Source organism: Carya illinoinensis, chromosome 13 (genome assembly GCF_018687715.1).
Source record: "Carya illinoinensis cultivar Pawnee chromosome 13, C.illinoinensisPawnee_v1, whole genome shotgun sequence".
Classification (NCBI taxonomy): Eukaryota; Viridiplantae; Streptophyta; class Magnoliopsida; order Fagales; family Juglandaceae; genus Carya; species Carya illinoinensis.
Window position 1 is genome coordinate 9,657,614 of NC_056764.1, and position 25,151 is coordinate 9,682,764.

The 25,151-nt window shown below is 38.2% G+C and overlaps 2 protein-coding genes and 1 pseudogene across 4 annotated transcripts; 1 reads left to right on the plus strand and 2 right to left on the minus strand.

Annotated features, from left to right (window-relative positions):
- Positions 1–10,291: 10,291 nt before the first annotated feature.
- On the minus strand, positions 10,292–12,996 carry LOC122292802. The gene is made up of 4 exons (XM_043101321.1): positions 12,513–12,996; positions 12,091–12,342; positions 11,180–11,863; positions 10,292–10,551 (listed from the first exon to the last, which is right to left on the minus strand). The coding sequence occupies exons 1-4, from the start codon at positions 12,598–12,600 to the stop codon at positions 10,508–10,510; spliced, it is 1,068 nt and encodes a 355-aa protein (XP_042957255.1). The 5' UTR covers positions 12,601–12,996; the 3' UTR covers positions 10,292–10,507.
- A 2,838-nt stretch (positions 12,997–15,834) lies between these two features.
- Positions 15,835–19,640, plus strand: LOC122291756 (annotated as a pseudogene).
- A 166-nt stretch (positions 19,641–19,806) lies between these two features.
- Positions 19,807–23,551, minus strand: LOC122291758 (chaperone protein DnaJ). Of its 3 annotated transcripts, XM_043099726.1 has the most exons (6): positions 23,147–23,299; positions 21,834–21,948; positions 21,514–21,685; positions 20,767–20,799; positions 20,520–20,614; positions 19,807–20,285 (listed from the first exon to the last, which is right to left on the minus strand). In XM_043099726.1, the coding sequence occupies exons 1-6, from the start codon at positions 23,158–23,160 to the stop codon at positions 20,058–20,060; spliced, it is 657 nt and encodes a 218-aa protein (XP_042955660.1). In that variant the 5' UTR covers positions 23,161–23,299; the 3' UTR covers positions 19,807–20,057. The 3 variants fall into 3 exon arrangements, with proteins under 3 accessions (XP_042955660.1, XP_042955658.1, XP_042955659.1); XM_043099724.1 differs by lacking the exon at positions 21,834–21,948 and having other exon boundaries at positions 23,147–23,551; XM_043099725.1 differs by lacking the exons at positions 20,767–20,799; positions 21,834–21,948 and having other exon boundaries at positions 23,147–23,550.
- Between the last annotated feature and the right edge of the window lie 1,600 nt (positions 23,552–25,151).

Sequence of the window (25,151 nt, forward strand, 5' to 3'; positions counted from 1 at the left end):
GAATAATTGAACAAAAGCACAAACACATTGTTGAATCTGGTATTGCCTTGTTAGCACATGTCTCCATCCCTCTCAGTTTCTGGCCTTTTGCCTTTAAAGATGCAGTAAAATTAATTAACATCTTGCCTTCACCTTCTCTTCAAAATAACTCTCCACATTTTCTTTTACACAAAACTGACCCCGATTATAAAGACCTCCGGGTTTTTGGGTCTGCTTGTTGGCCTTTAACAAGGCCTTTTAATCAACACAAATTTGATTACCGAGCCATTCAATGTGTTTATCTCGGCTCCAGCCCGAACCATCATGGTTCCATCTATTATCACATTCCTACCAAACGAACATACATCTCTAAAGATTATTAAATTCAATGAAAGTCTTTTTCCTTTTGCTCAATCCTCCCAACCCATTTCCTCTACTGAGTCCACCCATGCCATTCTTCCTTTTCCTCTCGTTACTACTGCCTCAACTCCAACTCACTCTATTCTAGGCGCACCACCCTCTTCGCCTCCATCTCCCAGTTCTCATCCATCTCCAACACAGCTGTCTTCTCAACATGTGCAGCAGCATGTCCGAACAATGAGAACAAGATCACAAACTGGTTCAACACGCCCACGTTAGTATACCGACGGCACCATCCCCTGGCCTCCACCTCGAGCTCATATCTCCATTACCTCTGATATTCCAGAAGATCCATCATGTTTTTCTATTGCCCAAAAATATCCCGAGTGGTGCAACGCCATGTCCACTGAATTTAATGCGTTGCTCAAAAACAATACATGGACTCTTGTATCACCAATTGAGGCGTCCAATGTTATTTCTTGCAAATGGGTTTTTTGAACTAAGCACAAAGCTGATGGCACCATCGAGAGGAGGAAGGCTCGATTGGTTGCCAAAGGATTTCTACAGAAATCTGGTTTGGACTATGACCAGACTTTCAATCCTGTTATTAAGGCCACCATCATTCGCTTGGTTCTTGCTCTAGCTGTGTCTCACGGTTGGCCCATACATCAATATGATGTTCAGAATGTATTCCTTCATGGACCACTGTCAAAAACAACGTATATGGCACAACCACCTGGTTTCAATCATCCTCAATTTCCTCAACACGTGTGCAAGCTTCGAAAAGCAATTTATGGTCTGAAGCAATCTCCCCTTGCTTGGTACTCTCGCCTCAGTGAAAAATTACTTGATCTTGGTTTCACCATTTCATCTGCAGATTGCTCATTATTTGTTAAAAGGCTCAAGTCCAACTCTCTCTATGTTCTAGTTTATGTTGACGATCTGTTGGTTACAGGTTCATCTATGTAATTGATTACAGACCTTGTTAACAGCTTGAGCACTAAGTTTCCAATTTCAGACCTCGGGCCACTTAATTTCTTCTTGGGGATCGAAGTTACACATACTGTAGATGGCTTATTACTTACCCAAAATAAATATATACTCGAGCTCCTTAAACGAACAAACATGGCTGCTACAAAGCCCATCAAGATGCCAATGGCCTCTTCTGAAAAACTGTCTCTGTATACAAGCGATCTCTTTGAAGACCAGTCGCTCTATTGCAGTACAATTGGGTCATTACAGTACCTTTCTTTCACACAGCCTAATCTTGCTTTTGCCATGAATAAGGTCTATCAATACATGCATGCTCCCCGAATTCCTCATTGGAAAGCGGTTAAACGAATTCTCCGTTACCTCAAAAACACCTCCCACCTTGGACTGTTCTTCAGCAAGTCTTCTAAGATGAATATCATAGCTTTTTCTAACGCCAACTGGGTAGGATGCCTTGATGATCAACACTCAACCAATGCCTATCTCCTCTTCTCTGGTCCAAATTTAATTTCCTGGTCATCCAAGAAACAACCAACAATTGCAAGATCCTCTACTGAAGCTGAGTTCAAGGTTGTCGCAATTGCTACTGCTGAAATTATTTGGGTACAACATCTCTGCAAAGACCTTAGTATCAATCTCGACATTGCACCCACTTTGTATTGCGATAATCTCAATGCCATGTATCTATCTTCCAATCCCGTTTTTCATGCCAGAACAAAACATGTGGAGATTGATTTTCATTTTGTTTGAAACCGAGTTCTAAATAAATCACTGTCAGTAGCATTCATCTCTGGCAAGGATCAATTAGCAGACCTTCTCACCAAGCCTCTATCGGTTGCCAGGTTCTAGCTCTTATGCACAAGTCTACGCTTAAGACAGCTTGACTTGAAGGGGACTATTAGCTCAATAAATGATACTCATGCAAACCATGCAGACCATGAAGAGCCTACGTCCTCATCATGTGTCACAAAGGATACCATCCATGCGCACTCAAAGGAATCTGCCAGAGCACTACCACCTCCTGCACCACCTCCTGCAAGAATTCCCTCAACACATCATCCACTGTAAAACCGTTGCTCATGTAATGTGCATGCCTCTGTGCATAGCACCAGTTGTAATATTTCGATATGACTAAAACATTCTTTTACTCTGTATAAAAAGGGTACTGACCCTTCACTGTAAATTGAGGTGAAAAATACAAAGTAAATATTTCTAACAATCCTAGACCTTTACATTGCTCTTACTGTGATCGAGACCACCATGTGTGAGACACATGTTGGAAGTTGAATGGGTATCCGCCAAGACACCCAAAACATGCATCAAATAGGTCCAATCAAGGAAGCACTCATTCTAAGCACAACAATAACCATCCATCTTCAGCCAATAATGTCAAGGAGGGGCCAATGATGCAGGTACTGTAGTCGGTGACAAACGGGATCTCTGATTTTCAAATCCAGCAATTATTATCTATCATGAACGGTAAAGGAGCTTCACAATCTGCTACTCCTAAGCTAATACTTCTATTGCTACTCTAGGTTTGTCAAAAACATTGTTATGCCCCCACCAATTAATTATTGATAGTGGTGCAACAGACCACATTATGTCATATCCAACTTTGCTTGTTGACAATAAAGAGAACACCCTTTCACCACCAGTTGTTATGCCAAGTGGAGAATGGGCCCCGATTACATCTACTAGGACCTTACCATTGAATTTAGTTATTTTTTTGAAAAATGTACTTGGTGTTCCATCCTTTAAGGTGGATTTAATGTCTATGAGTCGAATTACAAGAGACCTCAATTGTTCAGTAACCTTCTTTCCTCATTGGTGTATTTTGTAGATCTTGATGACGAGGACGACGATTGGTTTCGGTAAACAACGAGATGGACTTTATTACTTGGTTGCGATAGCATCAGAGAAACCAGAAAAAAAAAAAAAACATACAATCCACAGCAGCCATTGCTAGCCGTTCATCCTATTCTCAAATCACCGACCAGTGGCATTGCCGATTAGGGCATTTATCTTCCTCTAGACTAGATTTTATGGCAAAACATTGTTAAAATTTCCTTCCAAGTCCAATAATGCTTGTGATGTTTGTGCACGTGCAAAACAAAGTCAGCTTCCATTTTCTACAAGGTCAATTTTGTCTGTTAAACATTTTGAATTAATCCATTGTGACATTTGGGGCCCTTACAAAATTGCCTCTCTTTCTGGTGCTAAATATTTTTTGAATATTGTGGATGTCTATTCTAGATTCACATGGGTATTTTTTATGCATCACAAAAGTGAAACGCAACATTTACTTGTCAATTTTTTCTCTTTTGTCCAAACACAATTCAATGCCTCGATAGCTAACATTCGGGTTGAAAATGGATGGGAATTCTTTTCTATTGGGAATTTTATAAACAAAAGGGCACCACTTATCAACATTCTTGTGTCTAAACTCCCAAACAAAATGAGGTTGAAGAGCTCAAACATTGCCATATTCTTGAGTCAGCTCGAGCCCTTCACTTTCAAGCTCATCTCCCTTTACATTTTTGGGCAGAATGTGTTTTCACTGCAGTCCATATAATTAATCGTTTGCCTACAACACTTCTTTCTCATCAAACTCCTTTTGAATGTATTTATGGCAAGCTTCCCTCTTATTCTCACCTTAGAGTTTTTGGGTGTCTTGCATATACTACTGATGTGCATGTTCCTCATAAATTTGCCCCTCAAGCCAAACGTTGTGTTTTTCTTGGTTACCCGGTTGGTCAGAAAGCTTACAAACTCTATGACCTTGCAACCCATCAAGTATTCACTAGCCGTGACGTTATTTTTCATGAAAATATCTTTTCATATGAGTTCACTCCATCCACTTTCACAAATTCAACACCCATCATTCCTCTTTCCATTTTCGATCCTTCCTCTTCAGGACCCCTTTCAACCGTCCAACACACACCACCAACACAACCAATCCTTCCACCTGCACCTCTAGAATTAGCTTCCCATTCAGACCCTATTTCACCTCCAACTTCCCTTTCTTCTTTGGACCCTGTTCAGCCCACTCCCGCTAGTCCTTCCGTTGCACTAGTCTTACGTCATTCTCAATGACCTCATGTTCCTCCCATTGCTCTACATGATTATGTTTGAAACCAAGTGACGTCTCCCAAACAATTGTCGCCTTTGTCATTTGGTTTACAAAAAGGTATGTGGTATCCTCTTTCGATTTTATCTCTTATCATCGTTACTCACCCCAGCATCGCTCCTTTATTACTACTATTAGTCAGGATATTGAACCTACATCTTATGTCAAAGTAGCTTCTCATTCCCACTGGCTAGAAGCAATGCAATCTGAATTGACAACTTTAGAAGCCAATGACACTTGGTCTCTCACTTCTCTCCCTCCTGGAAAGAAGCCTATTGGGTGTCGTTGGGTTTGTAAAATCAAACGTCACTCCGATGGTACTATTGAGCATTACAAAGGTTGTTTAGTTGCGAAAGGATACACTCAGTTGGAAGGTATCAATTATCATGACACCTTTTCTCCCACTGCTAAAATGATTATTGTTCGTTGTTTATTAGCTTTGGCAGCTGCCCAGAATTGGTCTCTCCACCCACTTGATATCAACAATGCTTTTCTTCATGATGATCTCCATGAAGAAATTTATATGTCTCTGCCTCCTGGTCTTCGGCAACAAGGGGAGAACCTAGTGTGTCACCTCAACAAGTCATTATATGGCTTAAAGCAAACTTCCCGCCAATGGTTTGCCAAGTTCTCTACAGCCATCCAAGATGCCAGATTTGTTCGATACAAAGCAAATTACTCATTGTTCACATGTCGGAAAGGCAAGTCTTTTACAGCCTTATTGATCTATGTTGATGACATTCTTATCAGGGGTAATGACCTCATAGCCATTTTGACTCTTAAACAATTCCCGTCAATGGTTTGCCAAGTTCTCTACAGCCATCCAAGATGCCAGATTTGTTCAGTTCAATACAAAGCAAATTACTCATTGTTCACATGTCGAAAAAGGCAAGTCTTTTACAGCCTTATTGATCTATGTTGATGACATTCTTATTACGGGTAATGACCTCATAGCCATTTTGAATCTTAAACAATTTCTGCATAGTTGTTTCTGGATTAAAGATTTGGGAGATTTGAAATATTTTTTGGGCATTGAAGTCTCTCGGTCAAAGAAAGGTATTTCCATCTCACAACGGAAATTCACCTTGGAAATTCTAAACAATGGTGGTTTTTTGGGTGCTAAACCTGTGAACTTTCCCATGGAACAAAATATAAAACTCTCGGATGTAGGTGAATTACTTAGAGACCCATCTCAATATAGGCGACTTGTTGGACGCCTAATATATTTGACTATAACCTAGCCGGATATCACTTATTCGGTACATATGTTGAGCAGATTTATGCATGCACCACACAAGCCACATATGGAGGCTGCCTTGCGTGTGTTGATTTATTTGAAAAGTAATTCAGGACAAGGCTTGTTTTTCCCTTCTCAGAATAATTTATCTTTGCGAGCCTTTTCTGATTCGGATTGGGCTGGTTGTCCAACATCTCATAGATCCAACACAGGCTATTATGTTTTTTTAGGATCTTCCCTTATTTCCTGGTAGACAAAGAGACAGAAAACTGTACCTCTCTCCTCAGCAGAAGCAGAATATAGAGCCATGATAGGTACATGCTGTGAATTATCTTGGCTACGCTCAGTGTTGAAGGATTTGTGAATATTGCATCCAAAACCGACATTGTCATTTTATTTGTGGCAAAATACAAGACATTTCAATTGTAACCAAATATGTTGCTTTAGCAAATCAGCTTGCGGATGTGTTCACAAAGCCATTGGGAAAGGAAACTTTCTCAACTATGATATGCAAGTTAGGAGTTCTTGACATTCACTCTCCAACTTGAGGGGGAGTGTTGAGAAGGTTAATGATATCCTGATATTCATGGGATAAATGTATATTGTATCAGTTGTAATTTCATAATGCTTTCAATTTCCCATTTTACTTAGATTACCTAAAATAGATTAGCAAGATTATAGCAAATCTTTTGTATAAAGCTGGATACTCTGTTTTCAATGAAGATATTCAACAGCCAAATATTCTCTTCTTTACACAGTAGGACAGCAGCTGAGCAACAAGCAGAGAAAGAGGTGGGGAGCTTTTCTTAGAAAATGCTGGACTTTTGACTTCAGCTTTTGGGGATTTTACGGAAGACATACAGTAGAGAAAGACATTGGGAACTGCAGCTGGATACACAATGCAAGGGCTCTCTTTGGACTTTCTACACAAGCAGCTGCTCTACACACAAAAAAGGAAAGTTCTGCAGGTGCTTTACACACACAGGAAAAAGAGACGTTGAACATGCAGCAAGTTATGCTTTTCATTTTGGATGGACAAGCAACAAGACTCTTGAGTTGGCAGCAGTTTTTTCTTTGTCTTTTGAACGCATGGATGCACGAAACAGTTGAGTAGGTGGGGAGTCTTGGTGGCTCGGAAGTCTTCATTTTTATTTTCGGTCGAGTAAAGTAATGTAGATTTTTTTTTATCTTTTTTTTTTTAGTTTTTGAAAGAACTCAAGTGGGGAGAGAGAGAGGGTAGCATAGTTGTGGAGCCCCCTGGCCCAACTATTTATGTCCATCCTTTCTCCTATGCCTGCAATTTTTTCTTCAATTTATTTTGTGAGAAAGAGATGGCAGGATAGTTGTAGAGCCCCATGGCCCAACTGTTGCTGCCATCCTTCTTCCTCTGCCTGTAGTTTTTTTCTCCAGTTTATTTTGTGAGAAAGAGATGACAGCATAATTGTAGAGCCCTCCTAGCCCAACTATTGCTGCCCATCCTTCCTTCTCCGCCTATAGTTTTTTCTCCAATTTATTTTGTGAGAAAGAAATGGCAGCATAGTTGTAGAGCCCCCTAGCCCAATTGTTGCTGCCCATTCTTCCTCATCTGCCTGTAGTTTTTTTCTCCAGTTTATTTTGTGAGAGAGATGGCAGCACAGTTGTAGAGCCCCTGGCCCAACTGTTGCTACCCATCCTTCCTCCTCCACCTGTAGTTTTTTTTTCCAATTTATTTAAATTGATGTCATTTACTTTTCTTGCATTTAAATTTCTGCTTATTTAATTTTATGTTATTTACTTTTCTTGCATTTAAATTCCTGCTTATTTAATTTCATGTCATTTACTTTTTCTTTACACTCAATCAAATTCAACAATATGAATCTGGTTCACGACCAGTACCTTTTCATTTCGATTACACTCTTCCATTTATTGCACATATCACCATTTTTATTTTTTCTTTGAGAATGTTTTCACCATTTTTTACGGGTTTGATTTTAAGGAAACTTTTCTTGTAGAGACAATTTAGAAATTTTATTCCTAATTATTATGCGACACTCTTCTACACTTGGAATAGCCTTTATGCTACTCATTTTTAAGTGAGACAGATACCAAAAGAATGTGTGTAATACTGAATGGCTGCTTTATCCCTCCCTCGGCGAGAAGCGGGCTAGCCTCAATTGCACTTCAACTTACCTTTGTCATGGGCGTCAACCGACAGGAGCGGGTCCAGTCAAGGACTGCCTAAACAGATTACCTCCCCTCGGGGTACCAAAGGGCGGGATGAGCCAAAGGCCGCCTCTACCCTCTCGCAGGGGAGAGTGGGTCCAGCTCTGAGCTTACCCAAACATACATTTTCTCTACACGATGAAGAGTGGACGCGACACCAGCCCGATCCTCACTTACCTTCCTTGCGATGTCAACAAACGAGAGGGGGTACAGTCACAAACTACCTGAACAGACTACCTACACATGTGGGTCAACAGGCAGGTCTAGTCCCGGGGAAGAGTGAGTCTAGCCCTAAGACTACTAGAACATTACCCTGTGGGCACAACACCAGCCTGGCCCTCACTCCCTTTTCCTACCACATCATCGGGCGAGAGCAGGTACAGTCGCAAACTGCCTGAACATACTACCTCCACGTCTGGGTATAGTCGCAAACTGCCTGAACAGGCTAACCCAACCTCCCCCGTGGGGGAAAGCTAGTTCAGCCCTGAGGTTGTTCAAGAATTATCTCGTCCTGTTGCGACGAGTGGATGATTACCTCCCTTCGGGGACCCAAAGGGTAGGGTGTGCTTTGAGGCGCCCCTACCTCTCCCCTGGCGAAGTGCGAGATAATCCCAAGACTACCCGACACAACTTCAGAAATATTGTCTCCTCCAATGGATAGCAACGCAAAGCTTCTCCTCACCTCAACCAAGTAGATCGAGTTTGCAAACTTCAATGATTATTTACACCGATTGGTTTGAATTTTGCAGAATCGACAAACGGCTCCCTCTCGCCAAGCGCAAGGGTCCAGGGGGGTTGCTTGGCTTACGCGCCGCACGACCTCTGCATAAGATTTCTGGGCAAGTCTGGTCATATATACCGCTCGACCCCTCTCACCAACCGCGAGGGTGAACGAAGGGTGCCTAGCTTATGCGCCGCATGACCTCTTTAGTAGATTTTTGAGCGAGTCCGGTCATACATACCGCTCAACCCCTCTCGCCAAGCATGAGGGTCAACCGTAGAAGATTTGTCTCTAATTTTTATTTTATTTTTATATATATTTAAGGAAAAAAAAAAACTCATGGCATCATCTTTTGATATATTACTACAAGGAAAAGACATACCAGTTAAATTATATATATAATTCAACCGATTTTAGTGTATATTGTTGGAGTACTTTTAATGTTTCCTTTATTTGTTGTTTTGTTTTGTGATCAGTACGTACCAATTGATAAAGTACTATAACTTTGATTTATCAATACATTGATATTGAAAATATTTTTTTTTTTTTAGATTACGTACCCAGAAAATACTCGTATGATATATTTTCGACAGACCTTTGGACTACCTTTGGTATGAGTCTATCTCAATTGAAAACTAGTTATATAAAAAAGAAAATAAAATTAATGAATAAATTTTTATTATTTAGACCTCTGGACTTGGAATTGTAGGATATTAAAAAAAATCGTTAATTCAGCTTCCGCTTACTCACAGAGATCATAAATATACGCATCAAAAGCTTATGGGGATTAGATTTGACTCTGATTTTGCATGAGCAACCATCCTCCAATTATTAGAAAATTTGATATATCACACTATTATTTTATTCTTATCGGAGGTGGTATTATTAATCAATTTTGAAATTTTTATTTAAAAAACATAGGACATGGTCCAAGAGTAATAAAAAGTGTTGTAAATTAATAGTGTAATATATAACATTACTCTATGTAGCAGTATCTTTTGTGGATTCTTTATATATAGGCCGTTTCTATCCTATTTTCAATCAGTAAGGTGCTATTTTTGTCACATCCAAGTAGAGAAGTCACCTTTGTTCTCGCTTATTATCAAGCAAAAACAAAAACGAAAAGACAAAAGATAAGAGACCTTTTATCTATATAATTGGTTTACAAGGTCTAGAATTGGCCCATTCTATCCGTCACTGCAGTCTACTATCTAAACCCCATGAAACATTGCTGGTCATGCCCCTCATTCTCTATTTACTGACGATATTGGGTTGTTTGGGTAATCTAAGTATTTTTAGGTATTGTTGATATTCTCACAATTTCTTATAATTTTTTGAAAATATTAATAAAAAACCAAAAAAATCTTCAGTTTTAAACTTTTAAATTTTTTATTTAATAATTAATTAATTATTATCAAAACCCAATACAATTTTTTAAAACTTTAAACGTATATTATAACATAAAAAATAATCAACTATTTCAAATTTCAAAACAAAAATTATATTAGTTTTTTTTTTTTAATTTGTAATATGTTTAATCAACTTTTAAAACCTAATAAAACGTCTTATCTAACATCATTTTTCTACGGTATATTTACATATTTATGAGACATTGTCAAAAACCAACCCTTAATATTGATGATTTGCCATGAAAATGATATATGCATCTTTGAACTCTCTTAAAGTAAATACATTCATTAACAGGAAAGGTCCACATTTCTTTGCATTGATTTTGACATTTTTGAATTTAAAGAGCTGCAGAAACAGTTTATTGGTGAACACATACTGCTTACTCAAACAGTACTGGAAATCATTTCTGTAGACTACTTATTGATTCCTAAAATTACTACACAGAAAAATTTGTTTATGTATTAACAGTTGCAATTCTCTCTCAATTGGCTTGGAGTATTCTGCCTCTATTTTCTTCTTCCCCAGCTGCAATATAAAAAACAGACTCATGAGATATGGATTATTTTGCCAAAAAGAAAAGAGGGCTACATCCATGAAGAGAGGTTGTAAAAATAAATTCGTAAGTTAATATGGCTTAATGTGAAATGTTTGATCGAAAAATTCTTTTTCCTGTAAAATAAATCTAACATATCACATTAATACATATCAATTTATATGTTTATTTTTATGAAATCTCTTTATGAATGAAGGATTTTCTCAAAAGAAAAATCAATTTATAAGATGGAATCCATAAGAGAGTCAGATTCTCCTTCCAATGACAAAGCACATATATCCATTTCACCAAGTTACTTCTTACCACCATATGCCAAATACTGTATGGATCTTGTATATGCCTGATCTTATATATCTACATAGATTATTCTATAGAAGTTATTAACCGACTCCCATTAACCTTTTCCCATATATGTTTAGGATAGAGCGTGGTTGTCAAAGTAAGATGAATTCCAGATTACTGATATGATACCATATATGTCAAATCACTTCTTATTTCAGGAGCTTAAAGTCAGAAGAAGAAATTAAATTTAAACATAAAATTTATATTCTAACATGATTAACGACAAATAGTTAATAATTTCTGTTTAGAAAAGATTACCAGTTTCCTGTGAACTGGTGGAGACTAGAAGCTGTGCTGGTGAGCTTTTAGCCGAATGCGCACGGGTGGAAATTGGCAGGTGTAATGATGAGTTTTTGGCAGAACTAGTAGCTGTGGATCTGGGTGACTCCTCGTTCCGGAGCAAAGAAGTTACAGCTTCTCTCACCTTCTCCACCACACCTATATCCCCAGGAGTGGTACTTTTCCTTGGACTCACTGCATGAGATGTCACTTGGGAATTAAGGGCTCTCTCATCTTCTCCAGGCTCAAGTTTATGCTTCAAATACTCCTTCACTGAAACACTCCTATCCCATATTTGATGATCACCAGTACTCATGATAGCATTATTTCCGCTTTGTGTAGCAGCCGGTGCTGACCGAACTCGTGGAGATGCTGCTCCTGAAAAGGTTTGGGGTGCTGCTGGGGTTGAAACACTGATGCCTTGAAGTTTTGAAGCAATAGCATGGGTTGCATCCGAAACTAAAACATAAGCTGGTGCCGATGTCTGTGTCACAGTTTCAGTTATTGTCTTGTTTGGAATGCTGATAGGATTCTCCTTATCTGCTTCATCACCACGATTGACACTGCTTGCCAAAACATGCTTCTCAGAAACCACGTGAAATGATCTGGGATGATGCCTAGCTGTTTCTTTGTACTCCTGAGGAGCAAGCTCTGACTCGTACACTGAAAATAAAACAACGCAACGAAAAGTAAACATCGTGGCTTAATATAATATTTTAGATATATTTTACAGTAAGAAAAAAAAGTTAACAATCTAATGCACTATAATAAACCATATCGATCGGTTCGTGAACTCTAGTTTTGTAAAATGGTGAATCAAACATTTTTTGAAAAGAAAATGTGAGAGCGGATGATCCATTAAAAGAAACAGAAGGCTGTGATGCCATTACTTGGGGCTCCAAGGTATTCGGCATCTTCTTCTAGGTCTTCATCGTCATCCAAGCTGACACCCCAAGAGGGTGTAGAATTACCATCCTCACTCTGTTTCTTCCTGCTAAGACTATGTCGCAACTTCTTGGCCCTCTCCTTCATTTTTGTCAGAACTGATGGTTTCTTGTGATGGTGGGAATGATCGTCTTCATAGTCAAGGTGGTTCCCAAAGCTAGGTGAAGATGTTGGCGACCACTTTGAACTTTCGCCTCCTGTGCATCTTAAACTTAGAATTAACGGGAATTCACATGTATGTGATCAAGGCATGGAATTTCCAAAACAGTGATGCTATTTATCACTGTTTTCTCGAGGATCCTGATGAAATGATAAAATATATGCTACAAACTTGGAATGATACAAAAAGGACGAATCAAATCAATACCTCGGAATAAATGTTCTAAAGTGGGGCTGCTGGGAGCTGATTTAGGTTTGTCACCATATGATCTGAGCACGCGGTCGAGTTGAGCCATTGCTGCTGCAATTCACAATTGAGGGTCTTAGTGTGTTTATGCCTTCAAATAACCCTTTTCTTCTTCTGTTGCTCCTTAAATCTCTGACAATGGATGAATCTATGCCTTCAAACTTAAAGAAATTAAAAGAATGATGCTCAACCTTTAGCTGCCGGAGTTTTTGCATGGACAATAATAATGAACAAGAGCCACATGTCTCATCATGCATGTAGTTCAGATACTTGTGGCCTCCATTCTTACAAAGAACGTAGGGAGGTTAATTTGCTTACCACCTGCGACTCAAGAATGGCCGAAATAGAAATTTGACCAGGCTAAGGACTAACATTGATCTTACTCCGCCCAAGGCTCATGCCTTATGACAGGAATTTTTCTTGTATTGAGATCAGGTTTAATTACATTTTGTACATTTTAACTATACTAATTTTTTCTAGGGTACGTACACCTAAAACAATAATAAAAGAGAAATGCTTTAGTTGTAAAGGGATTTTATAAAAATAAATTAATAAATTGACGTAATTTGATATAATACGTCAGATTGTAAATTACTTTATAGTAAAGTAAATTTAACATATTAGTACATGAAATCACATCAGTTGATAAGTTTACTTTTATGAAATATTTTTGTTGCCGTAAATATATTTTTGTAAAACAAAAGTAGGAAAAGGTTTTGGTCTCGTTAGAGGTAATATTGAAATTCGACCTAGTGTAAACCTAATCTCATCCATAACTTGCATTCTCCCTTTAAAAAAAAACAACTCTTACATCAAGCATTTGGGACTCCCTCTCAACATAAGCAGATCAAAGACAGAAATCTTCTCAGAAATCTTTAAAAAAAATTCAAAATAGATTAAATAGATGGAGATCTAAACTCCTCTCTGAAGTCGGCAAAATAACTTTAATCAAGGCATGCAGCGGCTAGCTCCATTCCATCCTACACCATGTCCTCTCTCACCCTCCCAAAAATTGTCAGCGAAAAAATTGATTCTCATCTCAGGAACTTTTGGTGGAGATTCCTCCCAAATAAAAAGTCTCACTTTACCACAAAGAGTTGGCAATCCATATGCCAACCAAAACAAAAAGGTGGACTAGGAATTTGAATAACCTCGGATTTCAACAAAACTCTTATAACAAAAATTGGTTGGAACCTCACACACAAAAACCAAGTCTCTGTCAATAATTTCTCTCAACAAAATATTTACACTCATCATCTTTCTTGGAAGTCATCTAATACACTCATCATCTTTCTTGGAAGTCATCTAAAAAACTCCATATTCTTGATTCTGGAAAAATATTGTTCTTCCTCTTAACAAAATATTTACACTCATCATCTTTCCTGGAAGTCACCTAAAAAACTCCAGATTCTTGGTTCTGGAAAAGTACTGTTCTAAAGACCATATCCATCCTACAAGTCAACTTTTACAAATAGATTGTAAATGGAACCATAACAAAAGTATGACAAGACCCCTGGATAGTAGTAAAAAGTATGTGAAAAGTAATAATAAAGTAATAAATAGTAATAAAAAGTATGTAAAAAGTAATGAATAGTCGTAAAAGTAAGTGAAAAGTAATAATAAAATAATAAATAGTAGTGAGAAATGTTGAGAGTACCTGAGATACTCTTAGTACCCAAACGCAAGTCTGAACTCTTTTAGACCCACTCCCAAAGATTTCTTCATTGAAATCGATTTGGATCTGACAGTTTCTACTCTAATGCTAGAACAAGCCAGAAGATGGAATGATATTCTCTTGATTGCTTTATTTCATATTGATAGTGTTAGAGCAATCCAAAAAATTCACCCACCTCAAGTAAGCTCTCCAAGGATGCCTAACCACCCTATCTGGACCAACAATCAATCAGAAAAATTTACAATCAAATTTGCATATGAATACATCAAATCTCACAGTAGCACTCCAAATTTTCTGAAACACTCACCTTACAAAAGCTTATTGGAATCACATCTGGAAAATCAAAATCTACGATAGACTAAAAATTTTCCTCTGGAAAGTAGTCTTGAATTATATTCTTCCAACAAGATACAGGCTAAAACTTCTCCTAACCCTCTCATATAATAATTATCTATGCCCCTTTGGGAAACTGAAAAAATAATTGAACATCTCTTCCTCAGCTGTGCCGACTCAAAAGTCTTATGGAGTCTCTCACCCTGGCCTCTAGACATCTATCTCTCTCTCTCTTTGGTAACAAGCCCTTTCATAAGTGGACCAAAATAATACTAAAGTCCAAATTTCTAAACCTCCATAAAAATGAGATGACTCATAACTTCCAACTTTTTGCTATCATAGCAATGGACTCTCTTTGGTTCCTTCGAAATCAGATTATCTATAAACATCCAACTCAAACTCCTATAATATTCTCAAATTCCGTGATAAAAATCTTCAAAGAATACCAATTGATATGGACAACCAAAAATAATTCACCATCCAAAACTCCAGAGTGGACTCCCTCTCCAGAAAATTTTGTTTCTCTATCTTATGATGTGGCTGTCAGGATCAAATTTTCCGCTACAGCAACTATATGCATATCAAACAATTGGGAAATTATCTTTGCAACTACTAAAAAAATCGAATCTATCAATCCTACGTTTGGAGAAGCCATGGCTGCAAAGCTAGTCATAGAGGAAGCTATTCGATTCAATCTCTTAAGAATAATCTTCGAATGAGAGAGTTAGGTGGTCACCAAAGTAATATCATACCCCTTATCTTCATCAGGACTGGTCTATCCATAACATTCTCACTGATATCACAGTTCTTCTAAAGTTACTCAAAAGCTGGTCAACTCAAAATATCCATAGATATTGGAATATATGGGCACATCAACTTGCACAATGGACCGTTACAAACAGCTTGTTAGGCAACATACACTGTATTCAAATACCTCAATATTTATTAGACTCTGAAAAAGATTCACTTTATAACCTTATATTAAATGAAATCTGGAAAAGATCAATTTATAAATATTAACTTCAAAAAATAAAAATAAAAACGAAATACTCACATCTCATCAAAGAATGCAATTTCATCAAATACATACAGTTAATGATACACCACCAACTATTCTATAATTTATCTATAACTTCATATTAAAAAATTAATTTTTTGCTTTAATTCAAAATAATTATCCTAGTAACAGTTTAAATTATAATAAAAAATTAATTATTTAATACACACTTGTATACCAACTGTAATATAGTTGGAATTATATCATTTTCCATTCATAAAATTGTTAACGAAGCAAAGTGCAAAACCTCCCATGTCTAGCTGTGACAGCGACACTCCCCTCGGCCCTCAGTCCCAAAACCTGAGTGTGTGTGAGAGAGAGGGGAAGGGGAAGAAGAAAGATGCAGTCTTTGACAGCCTCAAACCATCACCACCATTCCTCCCCTCTCTCCTCCAGGACCAACTTCCCTTCTCTCACCCCTAAACGCACCCTTCAATGCCGCTTTCTCTTTCCCTATTCCTCCTGCTCTCCAAAACCTAAACCCCTCAAATCCTATTTCAAACCCCTCTTCAAAACCGTCGTCGCCTCCTCCTCCGCCGCCACCCTGCTCTTCCACATCCGCGTTCTCTCTGGAGAATTAGGAGGCGGGGGTTCAGGAGGCTGGGGATTCGGTGGAGGCGGCCGAGGGGGCGGTGGCGGTGGCGGGAGTTTCTGGAGGAGATTTCTCTCTCCCGCAGTGGCCAATGCCGAGGAGCCGCAGAACGAGGGATGGGACTCACATGGCCTTCCCGCCAACATCGTCGTCCAGCTCAACAAGCTCAGCGGCTTCAAGAAGTACAAGGTTTCCTAGATCCTCCTCTTATCGATAAGAGACGCTGGACCACCGTCAGCACCGAAGACTCCTTCTTCGAGATGGTCTCCTTGAGGCCCGGTGGGATCTTCAACAAGGCTCAGCTCCAGAAAGAACTCGAGACCCTAGCAACCTGCGGTATGTTCGAGAAAGTCGACATGGAGGGGAAGACCAATTCCGACGGCACCATCGGTGTTGCGATATCGTTCACGGAGAGCACGTGGCTGTCCGCCGATAAGTTTCGTTGCATCAATGTCGGGTTAATGCCGCAGCCGAAGCCGATGGAAATGGACGTTGATATGACCGATAAGGAGAAGATGGAGTACTACCGGAGCCTGGAGAAGGACTACAAGAGGAGGGTCGAGAGGGCAAAGCCATGCCTATTGCCAATGTCGGTGCACATAGAGATTATGCAAATGCTGAGGGAGCAGGGGAAGGTGAGCGCGAGGCTGTTGCAGAGGATTCGGGACCGGGTCCAGAAATGGTATTTCGACGAAGGGTATGCGTGCGCGCAGGTGGTGAATTTCGGGAATTTGAATACGAAGCAGGTGGTTTGTGAGGTGGTGGAAGGGGATATTACCCAGACGAATATCCAGTTCCTAGATAAGCTCGGCAATGTCATTGAGGGGAACACGCAAGTTGCCGTGGTGAGAAGGGAAATGCCCAAACAGGTACTACGTATTACTTTCTTTGCTTTGTTAATTTTTGAGTTGTTCTGATTGAGATATTAAATTGGTGACTGGTTGTTTTTGGAATACTTGCTTTCTAATTTCAAACTTAAGCGGAGTCATTGACTTTCAAATTGCAGGCTTGGTTTTAAACCCTTAAACGTGTGATTGGTAGCTAAATTTTCTAATTTTCTCGGTGAATGTTTGAATTCCGCCTACAGCTTCGACCAGGCGAAGTTTTTAACATAGAGGCAGGGAAGCAAGCTCTGAGGAACATAAACGCTCTCGGTTTGTTTTCCAACATTGAGGTGAACCCCCGGCCTGATGAGAAGAAGGAAGGGGGGATCATTGTTGAAATAAAGCTTAAGGAACTAGAACATAAGAGCGCTGAAGTTTCTACAGAATGCAGTATTGTTCCTGGACGTGGAGGACGTCCCACTCTGGTATACTTTACCAATCATATCTCTGCCCCTTTCACGCACCATCAAATTTCGGGTGTTATGGTTTGAAGGCTTTACTTTGTTTTCTTTCATATTACCTTTGTGTATGTCTATGTTGCGTGCTTAGGCTTCATTGCAGCCTGGTGGGACTATTACTTTTGAAAACCGGAAATATCAGCGGGTTAAATAGATCCATTAATGGTTCAGTGACTATCAGCAATTTCCTGAATCCTCAAGTAAGCTTAGCTCAATATGCGCTTTGAGTTTTGTCTATTTTATTCTCGGAAGTCCATGTCATCTGTGCAAAAGCTTGTATCATAAGATGTCAATGATATATTCTTTTTTCAGGATGATCTTGCCTTCAAACTTGAGTATGTGCATCCTTATTTGGATGGTGGGTACAGTCTACGCAACCAAACTCTGAGAGTAAGCTGCTTCAATAGCAGGAAATTGAGTCCAGTCTTCACCGGTGGGCCAGGGATGGATGAAGTCCCCCCTATATGGGTTGATCGAGCAGGTGTCAAGGCTAATATTTCCGAGGTAGTTTGAGGGTTTCTTTTTCATTGCTTTGTTATGTCAAGAGTTTTCAGTAAACTTTACAGTGGTGACTCTAATGTTATCCTGATCATTCTACAACAAGCAGAATTTCACCAGTCAGAGCAAATTCACTATTGGTCTTGTAATGGAGGAGATAACAACACATAATGAAAGCAGCAATATCTGTCCAAACGGTCAAAGAGTGTTGCCAAATGGAGGAATTAGTGCAGATGGACCTCCAACAACCCTCAGCGGTACTGGCATTGACCAAATGGCATTTTTACAGGCAAATATTACGAGTGATAACACCAAGTTCTTAAATGGAGCCATAGTTGGTTCAAGGAATGTATTTCAGGTAACTTAAATTCTTGTGATGTATAACTTCTTGATTGGTTAATTTGGATTTGAAAAGAGTTAGGTAACAGTCAATAGTGCATAAAAGATCTTTACAAAGGAACTCGTGATCATCTTATTTTCAGTCATTTTTTTTCCATTGGAAACTTCCTTTGGGTCTTATAATGATAGTTTCTGAGAAGTCAATAGGACTCATGTCGTTCGTTCCATCTACTTTGGCAATTTTCAATGGATACACAGTATTTGTGGTTATTGGAGTTGATGAACAGTTGAAGTAGAAGATTTTGTCCATATGCAGGAACGGATGCTGTCATCCAATTTGTCAGATTTTCTACACGTTTTCTCATAGAGTTAAAATTGCAGGTAGACCAAGGCCTTGGCATTGGCAGCAAGTTTCCGTTCTTCAACCGCCACCAGCTAACATTGACACGTTTTTTCCAGCTGAAGGAAGTGGAGGAAGGTGCTGGTGAACCACCACCACCTGTCCTTGTTCTTCATGGTCACTATGGTGGCTGCGTGGGGGACCTTCCAAGTTACGATGCTTTTAGCCTTGGAGGTCCCTATTCTGTGAGGGGTTACAACATGGGTGAGATTGGTGCGGCCAGAAACATTCTTGAGGTAGAAATTGCAGGAGACGAGAGTTTGATTTGCAGTCCTTCAAATAGTCATCATATGCTATGAATGTTTGAGAAAGAGAGTGTAATCCATTACAAGAGACACTATCTAATTCTCTACGTATGCAAAATATGATTATGCTTATTGTATTTGTACTGTAAAATGGGTCAGCAAATATCTGATTCCTCTTCCTGATGTTGTTTACAGCTAGCAGCTGAGATACGGATTCCTGTAGAAGGTACACACATCTATGCATTTGCTGAACATGGGAACGATCTAGGAACTTCAAAGGATGTCAAGGGAAACCCGACCGAGGTCTACAGGCGACCGGGTCATGGGTCTTCCTATGGTTTTGGCGCCAAGCTAGGTCTAGTACGAGCCGAGTACGCCGTTGATCATAACTCCGGAACTGGTGCATTCTTCTTCCGATTTGGAGAGCGGTTCTGACTTCTGAGATGCAATTGGTTGCAGATTTTATAGAGTATATTCTAGTATTCAGTTTTAGGCGTAGACTTTTTTATTAGTTTGCCAATTCGGAAAGGCAATTTGGGAGGCGTGAAACAAAGTATATCATTCAGTTCAAGTGGAAAGCATAAGCATGTTTGTTTTGTTTTCCAAAAGTTATTTTCTTGCTGACCTAGAGAATGACGAAATTTGAGATGAATTTTCTCTGGAGCCCAGAGTTGCCATGCTCCAAAGATATATCTTAAGCCATGTAATCTGTCCCACCATGAGCATAAAATCGTTTACTACCATTTTTCCTGAAAATGATAAAAACAAAGAAAAGAAAAGAACAAGGAATTGGTTTTAATTCTGATTGTATATTATACAGCATTTACTTGCACGTTTGAAATAGCAACAAACTTGATCTCCACCTTTGAAGCTGCACTTCCCTCCTATAAACCCAACAAGACTAGATTCTATACCATCAGTATCACTGGAAACTTGCATTTCCCTCCTATAAACCCAATTTCCTTTTCATCTCAACAAGACTAGATTCTATACCATCAGTATCACTGGAAACTTGCACTTCCCTTCTATAAACCCAATTCCTTCTTCAACTGAGCAAGAGTTGCTTCTATATCATCAATATTATCCTCAATGTTGCTCCCTTCGCTAGCTTTATCTTCACCACCACTTCCTGTTCTCTGTGTCCCAGATGTTCTAAAAGAACTGCGTGTCTGAGTTCCATCATATACTTCAGCCTCTTGATCAGTTATGTTGAGTTCTTTCTCGAGAAATTCCACAAATTCTTCTCCAATTTCCTGCCAGGTGCAAATTTACAAGATATATAATTTTATGTGTAAAAAGGTTTCTTCTATACATAATAAATGTACATTATATATTCATACATATATATATACTCACATAAAGTGTGTGTGTGTGTGTGTGTGTGTTTACTTATCAAAAAAATAAATAAAGTGTGTGTGAGAGAGAGAGAGAGATCACAATATCAATTTCGTGGATAAACACAATATATGAAGACAACAATGTCTCACCGCCAATTCTTCCCATAGGCTCTTTGGCTTTCCTTGTGATGCAGCACTTGCTTCCCAATTCTGGAATTCTTCTTGAAGATCTCTAAAGAAGTCCTCTGTAACATCAAAACCAGAATTACATCAATGTGAGTCTGTGATGAAGTAAACTTGCAACACTAAGGGGAATGACAATAGCACAATAAGATTTGAGGATAATGAAATTTGGCTTTATGGCCCAAACGATGTCTCCCAGTGAAAACATATCTACCTAGTGTTATTTGAACATCCCTCAAAAAATTACCTGCAGAATAAAGGGCTTAATCATAAGAACAGCGAAGAAGCCTAATATTGAAAACAAGGATAAAATAGAAAACGTGAAGAAAGGCCAGAAAATCTTTTCATTGACTCTGGAAGACGAAGACTAACCACCAGGCTTTTTTTTTTTCTTTAAAAAAAAAAAGTTTCTACAGATGACAGAAACAGGTTTGATGACATGTTAGAAAATCGGGCAACAAGGAGATCAAAGGTACCTGGGACATGGACACTAGCGTCTTACCACACAGGAAGAATTATACACAGCTCACATAAATAGGCAGTGGGATTATTGGTCTAAATGTTCATTTGGAAACTCCTGTTATTATAAATCCGTTCAACTTCACATTCCCTGCATGCTTGTCTATCTAGACATCTTTTAGAACTTTCTGTGGATGAATGCAGTTACTTGGATGTTAAGAATGAATTTGAGTCCATTGGCCCAAGAGATCCCTTCAGTAAAAGTTCCAATTAAGTGGTATCTCACTGTGCCAGCCAAATAGTGCCATGTCAGCACCTATCATATTTTTACTAGACAGATATCCCAATGGCTATCTGGCACCTGTTGTAGGGGATTAACATTGAAGTAGACATCCTTCCTCAAGTGAATAGTACATGTAAACAAGAAATTAGACTTCCATTTACACAAACTTTATAAATTCATAAAAGATGAGTTTGGTTTCAATAGGATAAAAGATTTTACCAAAACCATAGAACTCTTCTTCATTTTGTGTTTTCCTACTTTGGCTTGTTTGAGCGCGAGAATAGGAATAATCAGATCCATCATTTCTAGTGTCATATTTCCTCCGAGATTGAGAATTCAGTAATGTATTGTATGCATGTTTAATCCTCATAAATTTCTCCTGCGCATTTGCCTGTGCACCAAATATGTTTTCATGTTAGCACCATCTATCTATATGCTGCTAAAAGAACAAGATTTAGATTAGCAACTTATAGAAATGCAAAGTATGGAGGAGGTAAGAAGGAAGAACATATAATAAAGTCAACTTGGCAGTGAATTACACAAAGTGGTGTGGTGGGCCTACTTGCAATCACTTTATGACATAAAATCACCAAACTAGAAAAGGTAGCCGTGGCTTGAACATCAATCAACCAAATTATTATGGTACAAGATAAACTGCCAAAAAAAAAACAACATATAGTTAAGCACTTAACCCCTCAGCATCCAAAAATACACTAATAAGAAACAAGAAAAGCTATGCTGGAAGAATCACGACTGTAAGTAGAACTATAGGAAGCAAGTTGAGATCTCCAAACAAAGGTCAATTAGTTTCTCATGATAGCCCTTCACAGGCAAATCATTTGTGCTGATAAGCAGCACCTGTTTAAAGTATAAGAACAGAAAAAGTTAATAATATAAATAAAAGCACTAGGAACGTAAACAAAGTAAAAAGTTAGGGTTCTGCAAAATATTCTTCTTTCTACTGGAATACCCTTCACCTTGCATACATAAAAGAATTTGCGAAGCTCTTTCGTAGTTCAAAATCCAACATTCGTCCTTTTTTCTTCAAGGATGACATATTGGACTATCGGCAAAAGTGCGGTTGAAATTAGCTGTTTATAACTTTATAGAAGAGAAGACAGAAATTTGAAGAAATTTGTTCAGAGTATAAGTGATCATCTAACTTCTGGTCTTACTCTCTTACATAAGCAATTCGTGCTGACATTTTGAGTTTCAAGTACTACTGGGCATTGCTCTATATGAATTATGGGTGTGTATAGGAGGGTTGCTAAGGCATAATCGTCCCAAAGCACTAGATCTAGCCAATGGGATTTTGTTACATAATTTGAGAGATATTTTGGTGGATTTCCCCCCCTTTTTTTCCTTTCTTGAGCGAATTGTACGAAGTTCAAAGATTTTCATGATTTTATGTGATCGCCAATAAAGAGTGGATTTATTGTTTTGGTTCTAGCACAAATATGCGTGACACAGATACAAACTGTGCCATAATTTTCCCGTTGGTTCTCTCTTAATTTCAGAGGGATCCTTCTAGGGAACCAAAACCAGATATCCTAAATCATGTAAACTAGAATTGAGCTAAAGCATACGACATGAAGCAACCAAAACCAAATTACTCGGAAATCAACTAATGCAATTCAAAAATAGGTAAAGATAAAGCCTTGATATTTACCACATTTTTTCAGAATTCAAATAACCCAAAATACGAAAGCATCCTCTGTTTCGAGTTAAATGCCCCAAAAAATCTCACGTAAACTTTTCTTTTTTTGATTTAAAACAGAGAGAGAGAGAGAGAGAGAGAGAGAGGAAAGCACAAATAATTGTATTGAATTGTATGCTTAATATAGTGACTTGCCTCCTTATTGACATCAGGGTGATACTTCAGAGCAAGTTTACGATAAGCCCTTTTGATTTCATCAAGAGTTGCGGAGGGAGACAATCCCAAAACCTCATAAGGAGACTCTCTGAGACTCGCTCTCAAAGGGGTAATCCTTGTACTCCTCGTTTTCTGCTTGTAATTCCAGAATCTACGTATCCGTCTCGAAGGTTTAGGTTGGTTTTGCAAAGAGAGAAGCCAAGGGTGAGCCAGAGATCTGGAGCAGAGGTGAGAGAAACAGAGGTTGTGTGGCGGCGTTACAGGCAGAGCCAATCCATGCATATTCGTCAAGTGATCTTGTCTGTAAAGATTCTCGTCGAGGCATATCGCTTTGGATATTGGTCCAGTTTTCTACCTGTAACCATGGACGGTCACAAATAGCGTCGGTTTAGTGAAATTGAATGTCTTGAAAGGCTTTGTATTTACTATTTACCATAGCAATTTGGTAAAACAAATATGACAATTTGGTCCTAAATTGGACTTTTAACTTAGAGAAATGCTACACATCATCTCACATCACACATTTTATATATTAAAATATTATTTTTTATTTTTTTTATTTTTTATTTTATTTTATTTTTATTAAACTAATTAAATTATTCTATTTATCAGCTACACACTATATATTTATTATAGAAGAAATGAAAAAAAATTAAAATAAATATAATATGTGGAGTATGAGAATGATAAGAAGATTTTTCCTTTTAACTTAACACCAGAGTAACTTGCATGTGTTGTTTCTCGACTCTAGCAAATCATTTATTAGCTGAAGCACTGCATCAACTAGCAGAATTTCAGGATGTGCAACACCAACACTGAGTGTTTTTTTTTTTTTTTTTAAGTACTTGACAAAGGGAGATAAAATCTTATCTGATGATGTAATTGTTTTATAGAGGGCTTTCCTCACTCCATTTATCCCTTTGTATTGGCTGATGCTACAGTTTTAAGTAATGAAATATTTATGATGTGTTATAAAATAAATCATAGTTACGTACATTTAAAAACCAAAAAATCATATTTAAACAATAGTAATGTTAAATACAATTTTTATATGTGTAAATATTTTTTTAAAAAAAGTGAGTAATTATTAGAAAATAAATATATATTTTTTAATGTAGGTATCAAATTTGTCAACTTTTATCCACACTTTGTAAACAAAGGAGTGGAGTTAATGATTTTTTTTTTTTTTTTTATCCTCAACAAAAATATGAGAAAGAGAAGACCAAAGTTGGTATCCTTTACCCAAACTGGATTATAATAGCATTATTAATGCCAAAAATCGCACAACAGTTCGAAGTAGAAAAAAAGTTATCATCGACTCACTGTGACGATCTAGGCCTCGATGAGTGTAGTCTGGAGCTCCCCACTTGACCCAGTGTAGCTTTGCATATGTCCATGACTATGAATGGAAAATAAATATTAAGAATGTAAAAGAAAAATAGACACACAGATTTACGTAATTCGGCATAAAGACTACATCCATGAGGTTTTTGGGAAGGGAATATCTACTATAATAACATTATTTTACAACCTTTCATCACCTGTCATTTCTCATTATTTAATAGATATCTCGTATATATTTGCTAGAGTATATGTTCTCACTGAAGCCCCTTTTGAGAGGTTGAAGAAAAAGTCGAAGTCGATGAAGTCCAAAAATCTCCTGAAATCGTATGGGCATTTCCTTTTATATTCCTTCTTTTCGCATGCCCCTAGGGAGTGATGAGGATTAACCACCTTTTCCTTATATGTTTGACATCTTCCTTTTTTTCCTTCCCCTCTTATCCCGACACCCTATTGTAGCTTGTCCCCTTATTATCTCCAATTTCTCTCTCTTCCTTTATCTTCTAGTAGTGAGACTTCTCCCATTGGGCTCAATCTAGTAAGCTTACTTTGAGCAAAATATATTTTATTCCTTCCAATAGCAAGTAATTCTCAATGGCCATTTATTCCAAAAATGACCTTAAGAATCTTTAAATATAAAATA